At 31.9% G+C, this 23,974-nt stretch overlaps 1 protein-coding gene across 4 annotated transcripts in view; it reads left to right on the top strand.

Moving 5' to 3' along the window:
- The first annotated feature begins 15,223 nt into the window (after window positions 1-15,223).
- Graf (GTPase regulator associated with FAK) overlaps window positions 15,224-23,974 on the top strand; it is a 365,913-nt gene continuing 357,162 nt past the window's right edge. For 2 of the 4 annotated variants that reach the window (XM_075302146.1, XM_075302143.1), the window contains exons 1-2: window positions 19,618-19,915; window positions 20,226-21,430. In XM_075302146.1, coding sequence (XP_075158261.1) covers window positions 20,974-21,430 — 457 coding nt within the window. In that variant the 5' untranslated portion in view covers window positions 19,618-19,915; window positions 20,226-20,973. Of the gene's footprint in view, window positions 15,345-19,617; window positions 19,916-20,225; window positions 21,431-23,974 lie in introns of those variants that run through there. The other 2 variants (XM_075302144.1, XM_075302145.1) reach the window with 2 other exon arrangements.

Here is a 23,974-nt window from a genome sequence, read left to right as displayed (position 1 = left end):
GTACAAAAAAGGTACTTTTTTGAGCGAAAAAGTATTTTTCACTAAATTTTAATAAAAATTCCATTGGAAGATTATTGTCAAGAGCTCCCTTAAATTGAATTTTAAAGAAAATAAAATTTTGTTTGCCAACTCCTAAATTTTAAATATTTTCTTTTTTTAGTCTTATATTCGCTCACAAAGACTACCGTAGTATTGTAATCGCGACTGTCACAGCTGTACTTTATGGTACTACATAAATTTTCTCTGGATAAATAAAAATAAATTTTTGACAAAATTTTCTATAGAAATAAAATTTTGACAAAATTTCCTATAGAAATAAAATTTTGACAAAATTTCCTATAGAAATAAAATTTTGACACAATTTTCTATAGAAATAAAATTTTAACAAAATTTTCTATAGAAATAAAATTTTTACAAAATTTTTCTATAGAAATAAAATGTTGACAAAATTTCCTATAGAAATAAAATTTTGACAAATTTCCTATAGAAATAAAATTTTGACAAAATTTTCTATAGAAAAAAATGTTGACAAAATTTTCTATAGAAATAAAATGTCGACAAAATTTCCTATACAAATAAAATTTTGACCAAATTTCCTATAGAAAGAAAATTTTGACAAAATTTCCTATAGAAATAAAATTTTGACAAAATTTCCTATAGAAATAAAATTTTAACAAAATTTTCTATAGAAATAAAATTTTGACAAAATTTCCTATAGAAATAAAATTTTGACAAAATTTCTTATAGAAATAAAATTTTAACAAAATTTTCTATAGAAATAAAATTTTGACAAAATTTTCTATAGAAATAAAATTTTGACAAAATTTCCTATAGAAATAAAATTTTGACAAAATTTTCTATAGAAAAAAATGTTGACAAAATTTTCTATAGAAATAAAATGTCGACAAAATTTCCTATAGAAATAAAATTTTGACAAAATTTCCTATAGAAATAAAATTTTGACAAAATTTCATATAGAAATAAAATTTTGACAAAATTTCCTATAGAAATAAAATTTTAACAAAATTTCCTATAGAAATAAAATTTTGACAAAATTTCATATAGAAATAAAATTTTGACAAAATTTCCTATAGAAAGAAAATTTTAACAAAATTTCCTATAGAAATAAAATTTTGACAAAATTTCCTATACAAATAAAATTTTAACAAAATTTTCTATAGAAATAAAATTTTGACAAAATTTCCTATAGAAATAAAATTTTGACAAAATTTCTTATAGAAATAAAATTTTAACAAAATTTTCTATAGAAATAAAATTTTGACAAAAATTTCTATAGAAATAAAATTTTGACAAAATTTCCTATAGAAATAAAATTTTGACAAAAATTTGTAAAAGACTATTAGCAAATAAGTTTGTTAAAGACTTTCTTAAAATATTAAAATATTTTGTCAAAACTGTTGTACTATATATCTGATATCGGCTCAAAAATGGCTACACAAAAGGTACTAAATCATTCGCGGGGGTACTACGGTACTGACCAGTGTGAAAAAGTATTGTAAAAAGTACTATAGTACTGCATTTTCCATCCCTGCTGTGGTATCACAATGGACTGAATAGTCTAAGTGAGCCTGATACATCGGGCTGCCACATAACCTAACCTATCGAAACGTATCTACACTTCACTTGTCCGTCCAATCCTGGAATATGCGTCTGTCGTTTGGTCTCCCAGTTATCAATGTTATGTTGATAGAGTAGAATCCGTGCAGAGGAGATTTCTACTTTTTCCGTTACGTGGTTTAGGTTGACCTCATCCTTTGGATCTCCCTCCTTATGTCAATCGCTTGAAATTGATAGATTTACGGACACTAGAGCAGAGACGTATAGTGTTTGATGTGGTTTTCATTATTAGACTCTTGAAAGGTGAAACTAACTCACACCAATTAATTAGTAAACTTGACATTAAGTGCCTTCACGTATCACACGACAATATTTTCCATTAGGACTACCCGTCTGTACAAATAATTACCAGGAACACAGTTCCTTTTATCGGCTCTGTAAACGTTATAATAAATTTAGCAACGTATTTAATTTATCTGCACTGTTGGAAAAATATGTTTTTCATATGTTCCGATGTGTTTCGGGCACAATTTTAAAACACAATATATTTAAGTGCAAACATGCAATGTTCCTAAACTAACACTAAATGTTTGGGACATCTATGTTAATATGTTAGAATATATTATGTTTGGGGCATGAATGTTTCATAAAAATCATATGTGTGAATGCAAACATATATAAATTTACAAATTTCGACTAAACATACATATGTTGTGATATTTTTTGTTCAAAGCGAGAGAGTATAGAGAAAGAAATAGAGATGGAAACCGGGAGAGTTGACGAAAGATATCAACATAACACAGCGAAAGAATCAAAAGAGAACAATTTCTGTGAAACCGCTTGTATGTTGTTTCGGAAAACTGTTTTATGATAAGGCCAAAAATTTGATATGCTTAAGTCTAAATATTATTTAATTTCAATAAAGAGAATAACATTCGGAAGTGTTGATTTTATTAATTTCTTAAAAAGCTTTTGTATGATAATTCAATATAGTTCTTTATTATTCAAAGTAACTATGGGAATCCAATTCAAATACCTAAGGTATATAGTGAAAATTATTTCAATGGTAGTTTGTTAACAATTATTGTATGTCAGCAATTTATTATCCAACATTCCCCCACACTTAATTTTCTTTTCCTCTAAATTTTTTTTGAATTCTCTCTGAACGTCTTGGTGTAAAATGTTGCCGACGTTTCCCTCTACGTTGTCCTCCAATGTGATCATCAGTGTCAAGGGTAGTGCTGTTACTACCCAAAGATATGGGGGTTTTTGGTATCTGTTTAGCTGGTGAAGGTATTCCTGAATTGTTGGTTTCTGGTACTCCGGTTGTTTCTATAGCTTCTGATGTTTGTCTCCTTGTAGTAATATTTGGTACATTATGTGCTAAATTTTGTGGATTCTCCTCTTGTATAGGCTCCTGATTTAATTGGTTATCAGGAATCGATATATCAAAATCATCTGCCTTTCTCACTGGTTGCCTCTCTTTGTAAATTTGGCTTTCAGGAATTCTTTCGTGTCTGATCTTTATTTGATTTTGATGCCTTCTCATTACCCCTTGTACTGTTTTTACTAAATACATTAAGTTACCAATTTTTCCCACCACTTCACCTTCCATCCACTGTCTATACCCGGAGAAATTTTTTACATTCACTTTTTGGCCAATAGAGAATTTTGGAGGAGAACTTGTTGTGTTGTTTCGAACTGGAAACATTGCTGACAAAATAGTGCGAGGCTGTCGACCGTGTAATAATTCCGCTGGTGATTTTCCTGTTTTGGGATCTGGTGTTGATCTGTATGTTACCAAGTATGTGTATAAGGCCTGCTCTTGATTAGTTTGTTCCTTTGTTATCTTGTTGTTTGATGCTGGATGAAAAGGGGCAGTTGTCAAATGCTCAATTGTGTTTACTTCACAAAATCTTTTAAATTCGGATGATGTAAATTGTGTACCATTGTCACTTACAATGGTACGAGGTAAGCCTTCAATTGCAAAGATGTTTTGTAGGGCTAATATAGTTGATGATGAGGTCGCTGCCGAGACTTGTCTTACGAATGGAAATTTGGAGTACGAGTCGACTACAACTAGCCATATTTTTCCAAGGAAGGGTCCTGCAAAATCAATATGTATCCTTTCCCATGGCATTTTTGCCTCGGGCCATGATGAAAATACTTGTTTTGGGCTTACTCCGTTTTCTTGACATATAGGACAACATTTCGCAACCCTCACAATTTCTTTATCTATATCTGGAAACCATACATATCTTCTAGCAAGTTGTTTCATTCTGGCTGCCCCCCAATGCCCCTCATGGAGCATATTCAAAACTTTTGAATAGAGTGAACTTGGGACAATGACTCGCGTGTAGTCACTATGCAGAAGGGTTACCCCCTTTTCAATTGAAATTGAATGTTTTCTTGTAAAATATGGTGCCAGTGATTCATTTGATTTGTTCTTCTCTGGCCAGCCATTCATTACATATTTTCCACCAATTTTAATAAAGTATCTTGTTTTGTGTGTGATGAAATCATTTCAGCGTCCAAAGGACAGTCCTGCAGTACTGTGTTATATACTTCATCAATATATAATACATCTGCTTCAGTTTGATCAAATTCAATGTCACTACCTGATGGTAACCTCGACAATGCGTCAGCATTTGCATGGTGAGCAGTTGCTTTATATTTTATTGAATAGTTATATGCTTGTAGTGTAATTGCCCATCGTTGAAGCCGATGGAGGGTCATAACTGGAAGTTTCTTAAATGGGTGAAATATTGTGGTTAGCGCTTGATGATCCGATACGAGTCCAAAATGTCTTCCATAGAGGTATTGGTGAAATTTTGTCACCCCGAAGATAATAGCTAGGGCTTCCTTCTCTACCTGAGAATAGTTCTTTTGGGAATCATTCAGAGTTTTTGTTGCGAAGCATATTGGCTTTTCAGTGCCATCGGGTAGTCTATGAGACAAAACAGCCCCAATTCCGCGGCTGGATGCGTCTGTTGCAAGAATAATAGGGTAATTATCATCATAATGTACTAATTTTGTAACGTTCATAATATCTTGTTGTAACGCCTTAAAAGCTGATTCCTGTTCATCACCCCAGATAAATTTTACATTAGTCTTTCGAAGTTCGTTTAACGGAGCTGCTTTCTTGGAAAAATTTGGAATAAATTTATTGTAATAATTGACTTTGCCTATAAATGCTTCTAGCTCGATGATCTTGGCATATTTTGAATCGCTACTAACCGCTTTTCAGAAGGTTTGATTCCATCACAATCGATCATGTGTCCAACGTATTCTACCGATTTTTTGGCAAATACGCATTTTTCTGCTTTACATTTAAGCCCGTGAGTCTCCAGCATTTTAAATATATTTGACACGTTTTTAATATGTTCCTCATTTGTTCTACCTGTTATAATCACGTCGTCGAGGTAGACTGCGCACCCCGCAATAACCCTTAATATTCCCTCCATGAGTCGTTGGAAGGTGCACTTGCAATACCGAACGGCATACGCTTGTATCGATATAATCCAAATGGTGTATTAATAACCATTATCCTTTTTGATTCTTCACATAATTCGATCTGCAAATAGGCATCGCTTAGGTCTATTTTGGAGAAATACTGACCCCCCTGAAGTTTGTGGAAAATGTCCTCAATTCGAGGTATTGGGTACTTGTCAATCTCAATCTGTGGATTGAGTGTTGTTTTAAAATCGGCACATATTCTTATGGCGCCATTAGGTTTTTGAACAATTACAATTGGTGAGGCCCATTCACTTGAATTCACCGGCTCTATGACTTCATTTTGAACGAGGCGTTAAATTTCTTGTTTTACTTTGTCGTGTAAGGCAAATGGTATATTGTATGGTTTCATAAATTTTGGAATTGATTTAGACTTCAAGTTAACTTTAGCTTTAAATGTCCTACAGTGACCCAACCCCTCGGAAAATACTCCATTAAAATCCTTCAAAACGTTCTTAGTATCCATTTCTAAATCTTCTACAGACTCACTTTCTATTTTTAGGCAACTGTCAACAATTTCATTACAGGGACCTTTTATTTCAAATCCAAATTCCTTGAACCAATCTAATCCAAATATATTAGTAACATGTTCTATGTTTACTACATAAATACTTAATTTTCGCTTTTGTTTGCCCATTTCGACCCATACCGTCACCACACCTTTTATGGGTAATATAGTTCCACCATACGATTTTAAAGTTTTATTACTTACGATACACATAGGTTGATTTAATTTTCTGTAGACCTCCAAACCAATCAAAGAACATGAAGCCCCTGTGTCACATTGAAAATCCAACTCTTCATTATTTACCTGATATTATTAATATTTTCGACTGTTTGTATTTGACTTATGTCTGATTCCTCTAATAATATTTCTTGAATTTGACGAACTTTTTCAGAACTAACTTGAAAGTTACATACCTTTGCAATGTGACCGACTTTTGAGCATTTGTGGCATTTGGTTTTGTTCTTGAAATGATAGCAATCCGTTCTTTTGTGTGACTTACCACAGTCTGGACAAGACTGGAAACTATTTATCTGGACCTTACCCTGTGTTTTATAGTGAGAATTTGAATACCGCCGAATAGCATTGACTTCGTTTACTGAATCCATGGTATTGTTAATCTCACTGGAAGCTTTTACCGTTGCTTCAAAAATAGAGCAGATTTGTAAAACTTCTTCTAGCGTTGGATTTGATTTTTGGAGGCAAGCTGATCGGACTTTTTCATGTGGAGTGTATAACACGATCATGTCCCTTATTTTACTATCGACATAGGACTGTTTGCAATTTTCATTATCGCATACAAAACTGCACTCCCTTGCTGCTCCTCGTAGATCGTTGATTGGCTTCATGCATCTGACCCAAAATCTGCGTAAGTACGTTTAGATCCATATTTGCTTATATCCTCGTCGCCAGATGATGATTTTATTAATTTCTTAAAAAGCTTTTGTATGATAATTCAATATAGTTCTTTATTATTCAAAGTAACTATGGGAATCCAATTCAAATACCTAAGGTATATAGTGAAAATTATTTCAATGGTAGTTTGTTAACAATTATTGTATGTCAGCAATTTATTATCCAACAGGAACCAAGAGAATAGACATTTGAAAAACAAACAGCGTATTTTTTCGCCTTGAGAGCAGCATTTTATGTATGTGTGGACATGTGTTTTGTTTATCATTTTGACATTATGGGCACAATTTTTTCTTGGTTCGTTAAAAGAAATCAGGGGTCTTCATAAAAATAACGAAAGGACACTATACTCTATTTAGAGTTGGGACAGTAACATGAGATAAGGAGGAAATAGTGAAAAATTACACAGTAAAATGTATAAAAACAAAGTTTAGTTCCTCTTTATTAATAAGTAGTCCACGAGGAGTTGACGGACACCTTCAAATATAAAATTGGGCATTAAGTTCGAGCTTTGCTGTTAAAACAATTTAAAAGTTTATTTTCTTTAAAATGAATTATTAAAGAAAAATAAAAGGCATTTTAGAGCGATGCTGTAAAATCCTAGTAAAAAACTGTTCACGCCTAACTAAATTTATGTTTATAATATAAAATTATTTATGTGTGTTTATACTCGACTCCACGTTCTTCTTTTGTTAGAGTTTTTGAATTCCTTCCAAATTATAAAGTTTTGTACCAAAAACAGTTTTTTGTTACAAAATTGTTATTTTTGCAATAAAAAAAAATATTTTATCCAAAATTCAGTCAATTTCGTTTATATCATAAATCTTTAATAACCCACATTTCGAAGTTTCATTATAAAAATTTAATATAGTATAAATGTAAATGTGTAAATTAAAAAAAAAAGTGTTCGGTCGGAGCAGGGATTGAACCCACGACCCTTTGCATGCAAGGCAGACATGCTAACCACTGCTCCACGTGGCAAACAAATGTATGTTTCTGTTAAATAATGTTATGTTTGCATGGGCTCGTGGGCGCTGCAAACTATGCTATATAAATGTAACTTATAACGATAATTATATACTGGTGACTATAACAGCTACGTAGTCCAGTGGATAGTGTGTTGGCTTACAAACTGTATGGTCCTCGGTTCGATTCTCCGTGCAGGCGAAAGGTAAAATTTAAAAAAAATTATAAAAGTGAATAATTTCTTCAACATTATTTGTATTACAGAAAAAGGTGCCAAGAACTAAAATATTTCGTGGAAGTGAAAATTACGAGTATGTTAGGCAATGAGCACAATAGTCTTTGGGAAAAATTCTTCCAAGCATATAATATTTTTGGGCTCAAAATGCTTCCAAACATATAATATGTTCACATAAAACAAACATATTAATGTTTCGGCAGTATCCAATAATATATGTGCTTCCTGCAAAATATGTTTGAAACATATGTTAAAGAAGCGATTTTTTATGAGGGTGTGATCCCATACATACTGTTAAACGGGTTTTGCTACACGTCGCCCAGCATCGATCACCACTTTAAGGTTTGCCATGAAACTTTGTTATAATTCTATCTAAGTCTTTGTTACTCGAACTTTGGAAAAATTGTCAGTCTCGTGAATTGTTCCAGTTCACTTCTCTCCTGCTCTGAACGTATAAAGTGGCACCCCGATTATGTTTCAGGCTCACTTAGACTATTCAGTCCATTGTGATGTACTACGGTATTGACCAAGGGGGAAAAGTATTGAAACAAATACTATAGTACTTCATTTTCCATACATGTCCAGCACTCGATACCATTTCTCATTATTGCATTGTTCTCAATGCATGGTCTCACTCTCAAACAAAATTCAAGTAACATCATTTTTACATTAACCACATTCCACTTTGCCGAGAAAGATCTCTGTAATATGCATTAGTTCATCGCATCGACTGAAAATTTACTCTAAGAATAATATTCGTGAAGGCACATCAGTTTATGAACGATGAAATGTTTAACTTAAAATTAGCAAAATCTTCAGAAAATATTATCTACCCATTTTTGACGAAAATGTCAATAAATTTAATCAAATGTGAACTAAAAATATTTCATTGAGAAATTTTCTACCCACTATTATTAACTATGGGAATTGCCAGTAAGAAATTGCTATCCGCTTTCAAGTTAAATTTTCGTAAAAAAAATATTTTCTCACAAACAAAAATCTTATAGTAAATTGCACTTATTTTTGTTTTTATAGTATGACAAAAGAATTTTTAACTACCAATTAAGAAAATTTTTAAGAAAATTTCCATCTTATTTTGTAGACCATGAACTAAACAATTGCTTCTTAAAATTTATAAAATTTCGTTTCGAGTAGTTAATTTTCGTTGAAGATATGAAAACTGAACTAAAATTTTGGAAAATTCTTGTAATAAATTATAGTAAAAATCTGCTTAAATTTACGAGACACTGTTTTTTGTGTGTATGTTATATTACTTTTGTAGTTTCCACCAAAGATAATACACTTTAGAAGATGGGAAATTGGCCTACGTCACACCAAATGTTGCATTGACGATGCTAGTTCCATACATGTTTGTAATTTTTTTATTTGTTTTTCGTTTTCGTTTATTTTTTAAATGAAAAACTTAATTTTCTTAATGAAACAATGTTAAAGTCTAAGCAACAACAAAAAAATAAAATTTATGGAAATTTATTTCCTGCACTTAATTTCTTTTTAAATATTTGCATTTTAATGCTATCTCTATACTTGTCGTATACGAGTTTGACACGGTAAACGAAAAGTATGGACCTAGCACCGTAAATGGTTTGATGTGCTTAGCAGCCAATCTCCCATTTTCTTCTCTCTATTGTATTTGGTTTCAACACACAAACTACCAGACCACATTGATCAAACCAAAGATTATAGATTCAGGAAGATAGGAAACTAGCTACTGAGGAGATCGAACCATTTACCAGATTAGTTTAATACTCGAACCAAATGCGTATACGACAAGTATTGATATAGCACTAAAATGCAAATAAAAAGAAATTAAGTGAACGAAATAAATTTCCATAAAGGGGAAAATGTAATTTTTTTGTTGTTGCGTAAAATTTAATATTGTTTCATTAAGAAAATTAAATTTTTCATTTAAAAAATAAAAACGAAAAGCAATAAAAAATTACAAACATGTATTGAACTAACATGTTAAATGCAACATTTGGTATGACGCAAGCCAATTTCCTATCTTCCTCAAGTTTATTGTCTTTGCTCTACAGTCATCTTTCACAAAGATTATAAATTGTAGAAAGATAGGAAATTAGCTACTGAGGAGATCGAACCATTTACCAGATTAGTTTAATACTCGAACCAAACGCGTATACGACAAGTATTGACATAGCATTAAAATGCAAATAAAAAGAAATTAAGTGCACGAAATAAATTTCCATAAAGGGGAACATGTAATTTTTTTGTTGTTGCCTAAAATTTAACATTGTTTCATTAAGAAAATTAAACTTTTCATTTAAAAAATAAAAACGAAAAACAACTAAAAGATTAAAAACATGTATTGAACTAATATGTTAAATGCAACATTTGGTATGACGCAAGCCAATTTCCTATCTTCCTCAAGTTTATTGTCTTTGCTCTACAGTCATCTTTCACACAATTGTATATATTGGAACGAAATGAACATTGTTCATCCAATTGTGAGCGACATCTATGTGGCCAAAAATATCCCTACGGGAAAAATGAATTTGCCTCGTCTTTACAATGAAAATCTTTGCAATCGTCCAAATAACAACACAGATTTAGCAAAATGTTTTCGTAGGTGTAAGTATTTGCTTATGAACTTTTTCACATGTAGATGGTACAAAATGAACAAAGGAGGCGCAGTGCTACAATTTCAATCACTTTATTCGAAAAACAAGTTAGAAGTGGAGTAGTAGAGGATGCTGATGAGGAATGTGGTAATCATAGACCAAGGAAGGTATAGACATCTGAAGTGAATTCACAGCGCTGTAGTTTGTCTGCACACCGTAGATGGCTCTTTTTCGTCTGCAATTGAGTGATTTTTTTAATTTGGCTTTAAATTGTTTTCATTCCTTTGTTCTTTTGATGAAACACCAAATATTGAAAAAGCTTATAAAATTCTATACATCCACATCTTTTTGTAATGCAAATTGACTGATTTGTACGGTAATTCTCGTTTTCCAAAAATAAATTGAGTCACTTGACTGCGCAATTGAGTGGAGTGACTGCGCACTGCAAATAAACAAAACCATGGTGAATTATCAAGGTATGTCTCTATTTTAATTGGTCTATGGTGGTAATTCCGAAACAGCTGAACATCCAACCATCTTGCAGCATAGACCAATTAAAATAGAGACATACCTTGATAATTCACCATGGTTTTGTTTATTTGCAGTGCGCAGTCACTCCACTCAATTGCGCAGTCAAGTGACTCAATTTATTTTTGGAAAACGAGAATTACCGTACAAATCAGTCAATTTGCATTACAAAAAGATGTGGATGTATAGAATTTTATAAGCTTTTTCAATATTTGGTGTTTCATCAAAAGAACAAAGGAATGAAAACAATTTAAAGCCAAATTAAAAAAATCACTCAATTGCAGACGAAAAAGAGCCATCTACGGTGTGCAGACAAACTACAGCGCTGTGAATTCACTTCAGATGTCTATACCTTCCTTGGTCTATGCTTGCAGTCTATAGGGCTTTGCCCAAATAAATTTGACAAGCATACTTTTCCTCTGTTGGTTAAGCTACACTAGTTTAGTCAATGCATGGTTTTAAGCCGAGATAAAAAAAAAACAATAATAATGATTGAAGAGAAAACAACAATAAGATAAACCAACAGAGGAAGCACGCTCAACCACAAACCCAGCCAAATAAATTCAAATCGATGATTTGAGTTTGGCAAATGAAAAGAGATATGCTTGCAAATTTGTTTAGGCAGTAACCGACTATCAAACCTTTTTTCGGAAGATTCAAGTGTGGTTAGGGATGCCAGATTTTGAAGAGGCAAAAAGAGCACATTCAGCTTATAAAAAGAGCACATAAGAAAAAAATAGAGCACACTTTTTCAAATAAAAGAAAAACATTTAATTCCAATTTATTGAAATATAATTCATTATATAACAAAAAGGTTCATACAATAAACATAAATAACCCACTTTCAACTCAAGCTTATTTTCTTACAATACTTTGAAAGTCATTTACATTTAGAACAGAGTACAAAGTGAAGAAGCAATATCGGCGTGCTCTGATATATAAAGTAAAACACTCAAAGACTTTGTAATTATAACAAGATGTCCAAATTGCCTCTTGTTCTTGATCATACCTGTTTTTTTTCCAACTCTCTCATACATGTATGGAGCTAAACTCATGAGCCTATTGGAAAAAAGAGGAAGCATATAGACATGTTGTTAAATCAGATAATCTTTGAAAACACTATTTAATTAGAAAATAACGGCTAGGAAAATCTCTTAGTGTAACATTTACGTATTTTCAGTTTACTTTTACCATTTATTGAATCGATATGGAGTAATATTTGTTGTGATGCAGCGTTGCCAATTTAGCTATTTTCCCGCTAAATTTGGCTATTTTTGAAGACGTTTAGCGGGAAAAAAATGCATTTAGCTTTTAGCTTTTTTTCTGGCTTTTTTTCATGACCCTTTTAGCTATTTTTGGCTTTTTTATTTTCGACAAGTTACTATTGAAATATGGATAAAACTTCATTTTTATCTAAACCTTGCTGCCAGAATAAGGTTTTCCACATGTTTCAAAGCTCAATTGAAACATTAATAATTATTCCAGTCATTATGCCGGCATTTTTGCAGCAAATACACCTTGTTGTAAAGTTATCTTAAACTTTAAATCTACTATTACCATACAAATTCCTTATATAAACTGTCAGTAAATTATTAGGAATATTAGCATTTGACTCGTTTATCCTTTTTATGTTATTATAATATTCTAAAGTTATTGTGATATTACTAAATTAAAATAGTAGATTTGAATTGCTTTGTACATTGAAAAAATATTGTCATGAGGCCAAAGATTTCATGTCCGAATTTTGGTTATAATAGCATTCGTGAATTTCTCTTATATAAACTGTTTTCCTTGTCCAAAACCGATAAAGTCGTTTTGTCCTTATTGTTAAGTGATTCTACTTAAAAATGGGTATCTTTTCATGAAAAAAGGCTAGGGTCAATTCTAAAAAAATTCTTAAAATTAATGAAATCGTCTTTAAATTTGTGTAGTTTTTGTATCTTGACCACAAACCAAAATAGCGTTCAAAAATAAAAGAGGTTTTTCAACATTTTATTTTAAAAACGTATACATAAAATAATTTCTATTTAAAGTCGAGTCTGAATTTGGAAATTTAAGTTGTCGTTAGCACGTTTTTAAAGCACTGTAATAGCTCATGAAGAAAAAGCTGAAAAAACGAATAAATTCAAATTTGACTCTGAATCAATACCAAAATCATTAGTGTACAAAATTTTTGGAACCGAACATAGAAAAAATTAAGGAAATAAAGTTTTGAATGTGGTATTATTTTTTAACATCAAAAAAATGCAACAAAAAGCAGTGACAGGATCAAAACAAATCTGTTATTTATTAATGGAATGGATTTACATTTACGAAAATTGGACAACAATAGGTTTGTATGGGAAATTTTCGAATAAAAGTTATTCAGTATAAACTTGCAAGACAGTTAGAATGGGTTTTAGTATCTTGGGTTAAATTAGGAGAAGTGTACACGTTCACGAATTTATCATTAATTCAGTTAAAACGAAATATATTGATATTTTCTTATGTAGCTCTATGTGACATTGTGCAATATATCGCACATTGGACTTGTTGATGATTAACCAGATGACAACTGCAAGTTTACTGTATCTAGTACGCCAACAGAGCTTATATGACTTAGATTTTCTTACAGTCTCACAGAAATGGAACTAAAATGAATACAATTAAAATAATATGCATTTTAAATGAAATAAAGCATTTAAGTTTGTTAAATTTCAATCAAAAACGTGACTTTTGATACAAAAATATTTAGCTTTTTTTCTAGCTATTTTTTTAAATTTTTTAACTAACTAAAAATAGAGCACTTTTGCGTGCTCTTTTGGCCTGTCTTGTTTTAAAAGCACATTTTGTAAAAAAGAGCACATGTGCTCTTTAAAAGAGCACGTCTGGCATCCCTAAGTGTGGTTCACTTTGGGTTGCGTGAATTACCCAAATTTATTCTGATAATTGGTTGATAGTTTTGCTGCAAGTAGAGGATGCTGATGAGGAATGTGGTAATTCTGAAACAGCTGTACATCCAACCATCTTGCAGTCTATAGGACTTTGCCCAAATAAATTTGACAAGCATACTTTCCTCTGTTGGTTAAGCTACACTTGTAGTTTAGTCAATCCATGGTTTTAGGCTGATATCAAAAAACAACAATAACGATTGAAGAGAAACCAACAATAACAAAAAAAAAAAAGAATTGTTAAAATGTATTTAGCGCTATATGAAGTTCAAAACAAACATAATTTAAGAAAATTTACTCATTTCAGAAACGCAATTTAAGTAAACTTCTCCCATTTTAGGAAAATATTAACTATTTGCGAAATTCGTAAAATTGTGTACTTCATTTGTATGCAACATTTTTTCTCTCTTTTAGTTCATGTAAACAAAAAATAATTAAAGTAAGCAAAATTTTCTCACATCTGGCAAAATTTCACCAAAATCAACTAATTTCATGGACTAAAATAAAAATAAATCGACTAAAAAATTCGCTCACTTTTTTCTGAGGGTAATGATGCTTTTACAATTCTTTTAAAATTCACTTTGTCTGACAGTTTGGGCTCTTATTGGCTTCGTTCTAAATTTATCTAAAAAGGCACCTAATAATTGCACTCATGCGATGCAATTGGCGTGGTAGAACTTCTCAATAGTGAATGCATTTTGCGAAGAGTTTTGGATATCATATACGACTGTTTTCGAGGTGGTCGGGATTCTCAGGAGTGCCGCCACATTCAAATAATGTTGGCATGGATGTTGTTTCGAAAAAACTTTCTTATATACATTTTTTTCTTATGGTACAAATTCTCTATAGTGACGGCGCTTTTCCAATAAATTTTGGATATCGTATACGACTGTTTTCGGCGTGGTGGGGATTCTCAGAAGTGCTGTCAAATTCAAATATGTTGGCAGGGTAATATTTATTATTGCTTCATTGGCTTGCTTTTTTCGTTTTGTTTTGAAAGAGCTTTGAATAATAAAAAAACTTATTATAACCTGTACCACAGTAGTGGTGAAGGGTATAAAAATATTACCATTTCTCCTTTTGTAGATTTAAACCAAAATTTTAGTGGGAAAAGTGAACATAATTCCCCGATTAAAGGCTGGAAGTTTGACTTTCACGAATCCAATCCAATCCAATTCCCAATTGGATTGGATTGGATATGAATGCCGTCATATTCACATCATTTTCAAATGGGTAAATGATATGTAACTCTTAACAATAGAATTCAAGACATTTCCAAACAGTAGCTCACTTTACGTTACGTATATACATTTTTCGATATTTTAAACTAATCGTAATCGTTTTACACGATAATAATAGTTTTCAATCATAATTTCCAGAATCGAAATTTTACCCTCTATTCTCTCGTATTTTGATAGTAAGAGAAACTAAAAAGGAAAGAAGAGAACGGATAGCCCCAGAGAATTTCATTCATTCGTACATATTCGTTGCGGTTGGTTTATTGCGGATGGGTTTAAATAAAACAATAAAACGGAATAACAAAAACACGACAAAAAATAATATTAATTATAAGGGAAAATGTAATTGAATATATTTTTTATTTTTAAATAAATATGTTTTGCATATTCGATTTTTTTTTGAAAGTAAACAAACGTGAATATTTGAAATTCTTGTGTACATATATAGTGATGTGGTGCAGAACAACATCAAATACTAAACGAAAGCTCTTTAGATTTCTAACTCAGCTCCAAAGAAAAATAGCATCAGAGTTCCTTACGTGCATTTATATTACCAAAAATTGTTTACTTTTTAATTAAGTGCAATATCTCCGATTACAACAAGTCGTCAATGGTTGCATTTGTGTGTGCGTTTCAGACCTGTATAGTTGAAATATGTGTATTTTCGTATCTACAACAAACCTACAACCGTTGCCTCTCGTGACATTCAACAAATACACAAGAAAATAATAAAAAAAAAACACTACAACAAAAGTTAGTTACAAACAATCGTAGTAAATACCACACATAACAAAAACAATAAAGCCACGACAACTAATTTTGCCATTGCCGGGTAATGTAGACAGGCGGTCATAAAATAACCTCAGTTCAACCATTTTGCTGTAAAACAAAAAAAGTGAAAAGGGGAGCTAAAACCAGAAAACAAGTTATTGTGAATTTAAAGAAATGAATCTAAATTAGCAACACCCATACCACTGTAAATGTTACATTGGAAGCAGTGCAAACAAAAAAAAAAAACAAAGCTATGGGTATAGTGAAGTGTATTTTTACTGAGGAAAAAAATATTAAAATAATAGTATGTAATATTAAATGAATTAATGAAGTGAAAATATTAAAAAGCAAAAAAAAAACGAGAAGCAGGGAAGCAGCTACGTCGATATCATAACATTTATACGACATCCACTGCAATAATGTAATTAACATCTCAATGAAGATTCAGATTTCATTTGAAGAGAATGTGCCCTTACGTGTATATATGATTTTTTCCGGTGTACACCAAAAAAAAAACAACAAGATATATAGTGCCAATAAGAATACACAGGATATGTTTTCATGAATGTCCAATATAGTTTGTACAGCTGTGTGTCTAGAGTGCATGTATATGTGTATTTGAGTGTGTTTGCGTATTGTGTAAAGTGAAAAAAAATCTGCAAAAATATCTTCAGCCTAAAGCAACAGTGCTCTGAAAAATTCCTTTGCACCCAATAGTAGCAACAACGAATGTACAGGGCAAAGTGGATTTGAATATATAGTTGGATGTGTGTGTACGTTTACTTCAGATTCAAGTTTAGCTGAGAGTTCTAAAGTTAAGCTTTGTTGTGATGCCTGTTGGTTGTGCTAAAGTTTAAGGAAAGGCAAATCCAGTTTTATTTTCAAGTTTTGTTTTCTCTTTTTCGCTTGATTTTGCATACGAGGGCAGTTCGGAAACTTCTTAGCCTAGCACAAAAAGCGCGGTATAAACAGAACAAAGTTAAGTGTTTTGGAAACTTCCATCTCTGTTATGAACACATGTTAAATTTTGTTTCGATCTGGCAACTCCTTCATACAGAAACAGGTGTTCAAAAAAGACGCATCCGCAATTTTTATATTTTTATATATATTATTAGTGCATATGTTATTAGTGCATATTATTATTAGTGCATATGTTTGCAACACCCAGAAGGAGACGAGATATACACATGGTGTCTTTGGCAAAAATGCTCAGGGTGGGCTCCTGAGTCGATATAGCTATGTCCGTCTGTCTGTGAACACATTTTTTTAATCAAAGTCTAGGTCGCAGTTTTAGTCCAATCGACTTCAAATTTGGCGCAAGTATGTGTTTTGGCTCAGAATAGAACCCTATTGATTTTGGAAGAAATCGGTTCAGATATAGATATAGCTCCCATATATATCTTCCGCCCGATATGGACTTACCCCAGTTTGGTTGAAATATTGCACTAGGAGTACAATTAGTAGTGTAGTCAAGTGTGCCAAATTTTATTGAAATCGGTTCAGATTTAGATATAGCTCCCATATATATTGTTCGCCCGATTTCCACTCATATGACCACAGAGGCCAATTTTTTACTCCGATTTCGTTGAAATTTTGCACAGGGAGTAGAATTAGCATTGTTCAGATTTAGATATAGCTCCCATATATATGTAATTTGCTTAAAATTTTTCACAAGAAGAACAATTAGTACTATAGTCAAGTGTGCCAAATTTTATTGAAATCGGTTCCGATTTAGATATAGCTCCCATATATTTCTTTCGCCCGATATGAACTAATATGGTCCCAGAAGCCACAGTTTTACCCCAGTTTGGTTGAAATTTTGCACTAGGAGTACAATTAGTAGTGTAGTCAAGTGTGCCAAATTTTATTGAAATCGGTTCATATGGCCACAGAGGCCAATTTTTTACTCCGATTTCGTTGAAATTTTGCACAGGAAGTAGAATTAGCATTGTAGCTATGCGTGCCCAATTTGGTTGAAATCGGTTCAGATTTAGATATAGCTCCCATATATATGTTTTTCTGATTTCGACAAAAATGGTCAAAATACCAACATTTTCCTTGTAAAATCGCCACTCCTTAGTCGAAAAGTTGTAAAAATGACTAACTTTCCTAAATTTCTAATACATATATATCGAGCGATAAATCATAAATAAACTTTTGCGAAGTTTCCTTAAAATTGCTTCAGATTGAAATGTTTCCCATATTTTCTTCTTACATTGTGTTCCACCCTAGTGCATTAGCCGACTTAAAGTTTGAGTCTATAGATTTTGTAGAAGTCTATCAAATTCTGTCCAGATCGAGTCATATTTAAATGTATGTATTTGGGACATACCTGTATATATAGCACCCAACACATTTGACGGATGTGAAAAGGTATCAAAAATTTAGATCTACAAAGTGGTGCAGGGTATAATATAGTCGGCTCCGCCCGACTTTAGACTTTCCTTACTTGTTTTACAATGGGAAAATTAGAAATGCTGTCATTAAATATTTACATAAAAAAGGTTTATCGGGACAAGAAATTCATAATGATATGGTGAATGTGTTAGATGAAAGTTCTCCTTCATATGCAACAGTAAAAAATTGGGTTGCTGAATTTAAACGTGGTCGTACAAGCATTGAAGATGAACCACGTAGTGGACGCCCAAAAACTGCAATAACAACAGAAATTGTAGCCGAAGTGCATGATATGGTATTAAATGATCGACGAATAAAAGTGCGTGAAATTGCTAATATCATGGGCATCCATTTAATTTTGCATGAAGAACTACAGATGAAAAAGCTTTCTGCAAGATGGGTGCCGCATTTGTTAACAGTCGATCAAAAACGCACAAGAATGAACATTTCTCAAGCTTGTTTGGATCCTTTTAAGCGAAATAAAATGGATATTAAGCGTCGTTTCATAACTGTTGATGAGACATGGATCCACCACTATACTCCAGAGACAAAAGAACAATCCAACCAATAGACTGAAGCTGGAGGAAGTGCCCCAAAGAAGGTAAAAACAATTCAATCGTCTGGACTATCTGCAAAAGGGTAAAACAATAAATTCAGAGTGCTATTGCAACCTTTTGGATCAATTAAATGTACAAATTCGAGAAAAACGTCCTGGCCTACAACACAAAAAAATAATTTTTCATCAAGACAACGCACCAGCGCACAAGAGTGTTTTAACAATGGCTCAACGAATTAAAGTTGTAAACCACTATTTTGAAGACCTTGAGGAAAACTATCTTAATCAAGGGATAGAATTGCTATAAAAGCGTTGGACTAAGTGTATTGAAGTTTCAGGAGATTATATTGAAAAACAAAAATATTTTTGAAAAACTAACTATTCTCTTTCATTGATAGGCTAAGAAGTTTCCGAACCGCCCTCGTACATTTTTGCAAAATAATATTTTTTGGTAGTTTTTGGTTCGCATTATTTTAGTAAGCGATCGATAACTTATCATCTAGAAAATGTTCGTGTGGAAGCGTAATATGGAAACGCGTGAATTTTTCGCCTAAATCATTCTTGAAATTCAATAAATTGGTGTTTTTAACTATGGCTTTTACAAAATCGAGATTTTATTCCCGCATGAACTTGTCTGTTTTGCCAAATTTGTAAAAGATTATTAATTAACAAGTTTGTTAAAGAGTTTCTCAAAATATTAAAATATTTTGTCAAAACTATTGTCTACACAAAAGGTACTAAATCATTCGCGGGGGTACTACGGTACTGACCATGGTGGAAAAGTATTGAAAAAAGTACTATAGCACTGCATTTTCCATGCCTGATTCACTGCCATTGGCAATCCAACTGAATCCAACTTCAACTCTAATGACTAAGCCAACCAACAGTTCGAAACTAAGATCGAAAGGTGAAAGACGATCAACGAAACGGGAACTTGAACAGAAAAGCAAACGCCAAAAACTCACCAAGTTCATTTTGTGTTTGTTGTTGCTTATTTTTATTTATTTTTTTCATACATCATCGAGTGGATTTCTCTGACGCGAAATTTAATAGAATGGCTACGTATTTTGGTGTTAACAATGAGCGAAAGAATGCAACGAAGTTGGGTAACATCGTATTGCCACTACAATATATGTCTTCGAGCAACCATCGTGAGGTGGCTTGCTAATGAATAAAAAAACACGATTTGGTAATGGAAAAGATTTATTGTGTATACGATTGTATTTTGCAGTTTCTATCGGATAAAGAATGGAATTTATTTCGATTGAGTGTGTGTGTGTGCGTGCGAATGTAAAAAGAGGCAAATATCCATACTATAGCTATCTCTTTCCGATGAATAATGAACGAAGTAAACAATAAAGCGAAAACAAAACTCAGATTTGCTAACTCTGTCATGGCAATTAGAGTTGAGATCTATAATATCCATAACCACGATCACTTTGTTTGTGTCTATCATAGATTTTTATTTTTTTGTAATTATTTTGTTTGTTTTTTTTCAGTTTATTATATGCCTACCAGTGCAAAAAAAAAATTATAAATAAAAGGTTATTATTGATAAAACAAATGTCACCTACCCGAAGAAAAAGAAGAAGGGAGCAAAATATGCCATAAAATTAGTGAAGAGAAATAATTTCAGGAGAGAAACATATCTACATATATGGAAGAGTTGTGTATGTGAATCGAAATAACGAAGTATAACGTGAAAAATAAAAGGAAGAGTGAACAATAACAAAGGTGCAAATCATAACATAAAAACGATAAAAAGGAAATCTTTTCGGTGCAATGGAATTCCAGTTGAACCATCAAAAAATACAGATTGTTCGCAACTTAAAGAATGCCTGAAATGTAATGTACCAAAAATATAAAAAACAAAAGTACCGATAATTTAACAAATTACAAATAGTACCTGGATTAACCGGCAATAGGTCATGTTTCTCCAATCTCCAATGCTCTACGTCAAAAATGTATTTACCAAAATGAGTTAAATACCAGTGTATGAAACTGTGTGATATAAAGAAGAGTTTTAAGTTTTTAATTTTCTTTGGTTCTTTTAAATTTTGTTGTTTATTTTTTGGGAAAATATGTGATCGATCTTTGAGTTTTATGGATATTCATTAAAGTAGCGCATTTGCCCAAGTTCATTCTCATATCTCGTTTTCGTTTCCTTTCTTCGAACTCTCTTTCCTCCCAACGTGATTCTTTAACTCGTCATCTCCAATCAATACAAAATAAAAATATTTGAAAATTATGAAGAATAATCAAACGAAAAATTCAAACAACAATAACAACAACTTAAAATTTCTTAACGTAAACACTAACAACAACAGCAACGGCGGCTACAAACTAACCAAATCCGCTTCATCGCCCAACCACCTCATTTCTCCCCCACCACCTATAACGAATAAAAAAAGTGGATTAAAATCAAAGTCTAAATCACATCGCTTAGTTGGACGCTCTTCCAGTAACGGCAACAACTACAACAATAACAACAGCAAAAACACCAACAACAACCGTGGTGGCAAAATGGGCGGGGGCACAAAAGATGCCCGTCGCGGCTTAGAACCTCTTGAGTTCGAGGAATGCATTGTGGATAGTCCCGAATTTCGCGATAATCTAAATCGGCATGAAAAAGAGCTGGATCATACTAGTCATCAAATAAAACGTATCATTAAGGAAGTCAAGGATCTAATGAGTGCTGCAAAAGGTAAGTCTTCTAGTAGTGTATAATTCAATTACAAATAGGAATACAAAAGAATATTTTCAACAAATTTTCCCGAGTAAAAATTTCTTGAAATCGATTCAGAGCAATATTTCTTCATGTATGGACACTCTCTAATTCATTCGAGAAATATGCAGGTGGCGCATATAATGGAAGAAAAACAAATTTGCCTTTAGTTGCAAAACAGACTCACTCACGAAAATGGCAATGACCAAACTAATTAAAATATTAATGCCCTGTTCCTTTATATCGAACAAAAGATTTCTTTCGTATTCCAAACGAAAAAAATTGATTTCGGTTCCTTTTTCGAAAGGCAAGACACTTCATATTTTGTTTGTGTCAAGAAAAACGTAAAAACACTGTTAACATTTGAATGAATTTTCAGGCCAAAAATTTGAAATTACTCATTTTCATTTTCATCGATGTATTGTCATACAAATGATACCAACCAATACAAACTTTCAATTCGCCTGTCTCTGCTTATGGTACTTAACCCTCCAAACATTCTGAGAGTCTTAGGATGATTGATCATTGGAATGACTATTATATGACTCCGAGTGATGTTCAATTATGGATTAATTATAATCATGAGTAATTTTTTACTCTTTAGTTATTCTAAAATTTAACGTTCTCACTTTTATAACTCATTTTGTAGAATATTTTCTTAATCACTCAAGATTGTGTGATGAAACTCGTTAAAGAGTATATTCTTATAATTTTTGTTTCAATTTGCTGGTTTTCATATATGCGACGCATAAAAGAAATATTAAAAAGTCATATTTATAATTGATTTTATTTCCGAGTTAGTTTATAAAAAGCGATCGTCAAACAATCACACATAGAAGTCATTAATGACTAACATACGCGACGACAGTAGAAAAAAGCTAATGCTCACCAAACAAGCATACATGTAATTGATAAATCATCGTTTGTTGTTTGCTTTGGTTTGACAATTTGAATGTCTGAGAAATAGAATACATATTCCCTGTAGGAAATTGAGGTGACTTTAAGTTAATAAATTGTTAGTCATAACTGAGTCACAGGTGACTCAAATCCTAACTCATTTCCCATGTAAAATCCTATTCAGTTTTAACACGTGTTGTCATTGGAACGAGTCAGTCCTCACTCAAACCTGCATAAGCTTCAGCTAACCAAAAGTTAGCTCAAAGAGAGTTAGCTTTAGGCTGATAATATATGAGCATACTATGAGTTAGCTCTTAACTGATTAGTTTATGGTGAGCTCTTTGTGGATAATAAAATATTTTGTTTTATTATTTTTGATTCATTTTATTTTGAATTAATTAAAAAATAATAACAATTCAGATTTTTTTTTAAATTATTTTACAATAAATAAAATATAACGTAAGTAAAAATTCGGATAATATTAGTTGAGTTCATCTTGTCTTGAGTTTGAGTGTTGTGTTAATTTTCTCGTTTAACTCAGAGGGAGTTGTACCTAAATACTTTTTTAATGACGCACACTGAATGGAAGTGGCATTCGTCAGGGAAGTCCAAAAGGCTTAAGTGTATTTCCCAATATCTTCGTCCTCAAACAGCCATTTAACACTTTTATTCGAAGTTTCCATTTATTCCTTCACTGATAATGATGGGTTCTAGTGGAAATAAGGAAAGTTTAATTATTAAATTGCGTTTGAATTATGCATTTCTATGCTACTTACCGCTAACCGTGACAAAAAATTACAAACGTTCTCTGAAAATAAAAGCTAAATTGAAACAAATATAAAAAGCCAAATCCAAATTGACAGTTATAGACGTCAATACATATTTTATGTTTGTTTATTTGAATTGTTTCCATGACTTTACTTCACTTAAATAGGCATCAGCTTAGAGTGAGTAAAAAGGTAACTCATTGCTGATCGGGAAAAAGTGAGTTTGGGAAAAATTCAACTGACTCAAGACTGCATAAATAATGAGTTAGCTTAAAGTCGCCTCAAATTAGTTAGTAAAAAGTTAGTTTGATTTTGAGTGAGTTCGAGACATTCATACAGGGTTTTTTCAGTTGAATAAAATATGCTAACACAAAAAGACCATATAATTTATAGTGCATTTTACGGACATGAAACAAAACAATAATTACCATATTTTTCTATAAGTTTTTTTTCATATTTTATATGCAATACTACAAAATATTAGATAATATAAAAAATTAAAAAAAGAAAACATTACATGTAAATGCTCATAAGCGAATATTTCTGCGGACTGTAAAATCAATCACAAAAATTTTTATTTAATGAGTCATTGAAGCTAATCATTTCGAGGACACACTTTCTTAATACAGAATACTCATATTTGACTCCTAATCGTATATTTGGAAAGAGTGCTAAATCAATCATAAAAATGATTATTTAAAGACTCACTGAGACAAATCGTTTTGAGGGTACACCTTCTTTATGCAAAATACTCATATTTGACTCCAAAGTGATATCTTATATGATTGATTTAATCAGTTGGAAGAATCTTTTGTGAGTCAAATGTGATTGCAAATGTTTGAAGGGAAGCCTAAACTTG

This window comes from Haematobia irritans, chromosome 3 (assembly GCF_050003625.1).
Source record: "Haematobia irritans isolate KBUSLIRL chromosome 3, ASM5000362v1, whole genome shotgun sequence".
NCBI classification, from domain to species: domain Eukaryota; kingdom Metazoa; phylum Arthropoda; class Insecta; order Diptera; family Muscidae; genus Haematobia; species Haematobia irritans.
Note: the sequence above shows the minus strand (reverse complement) of the source record. Positions and strands in the feature narration are given on the sequence as shown.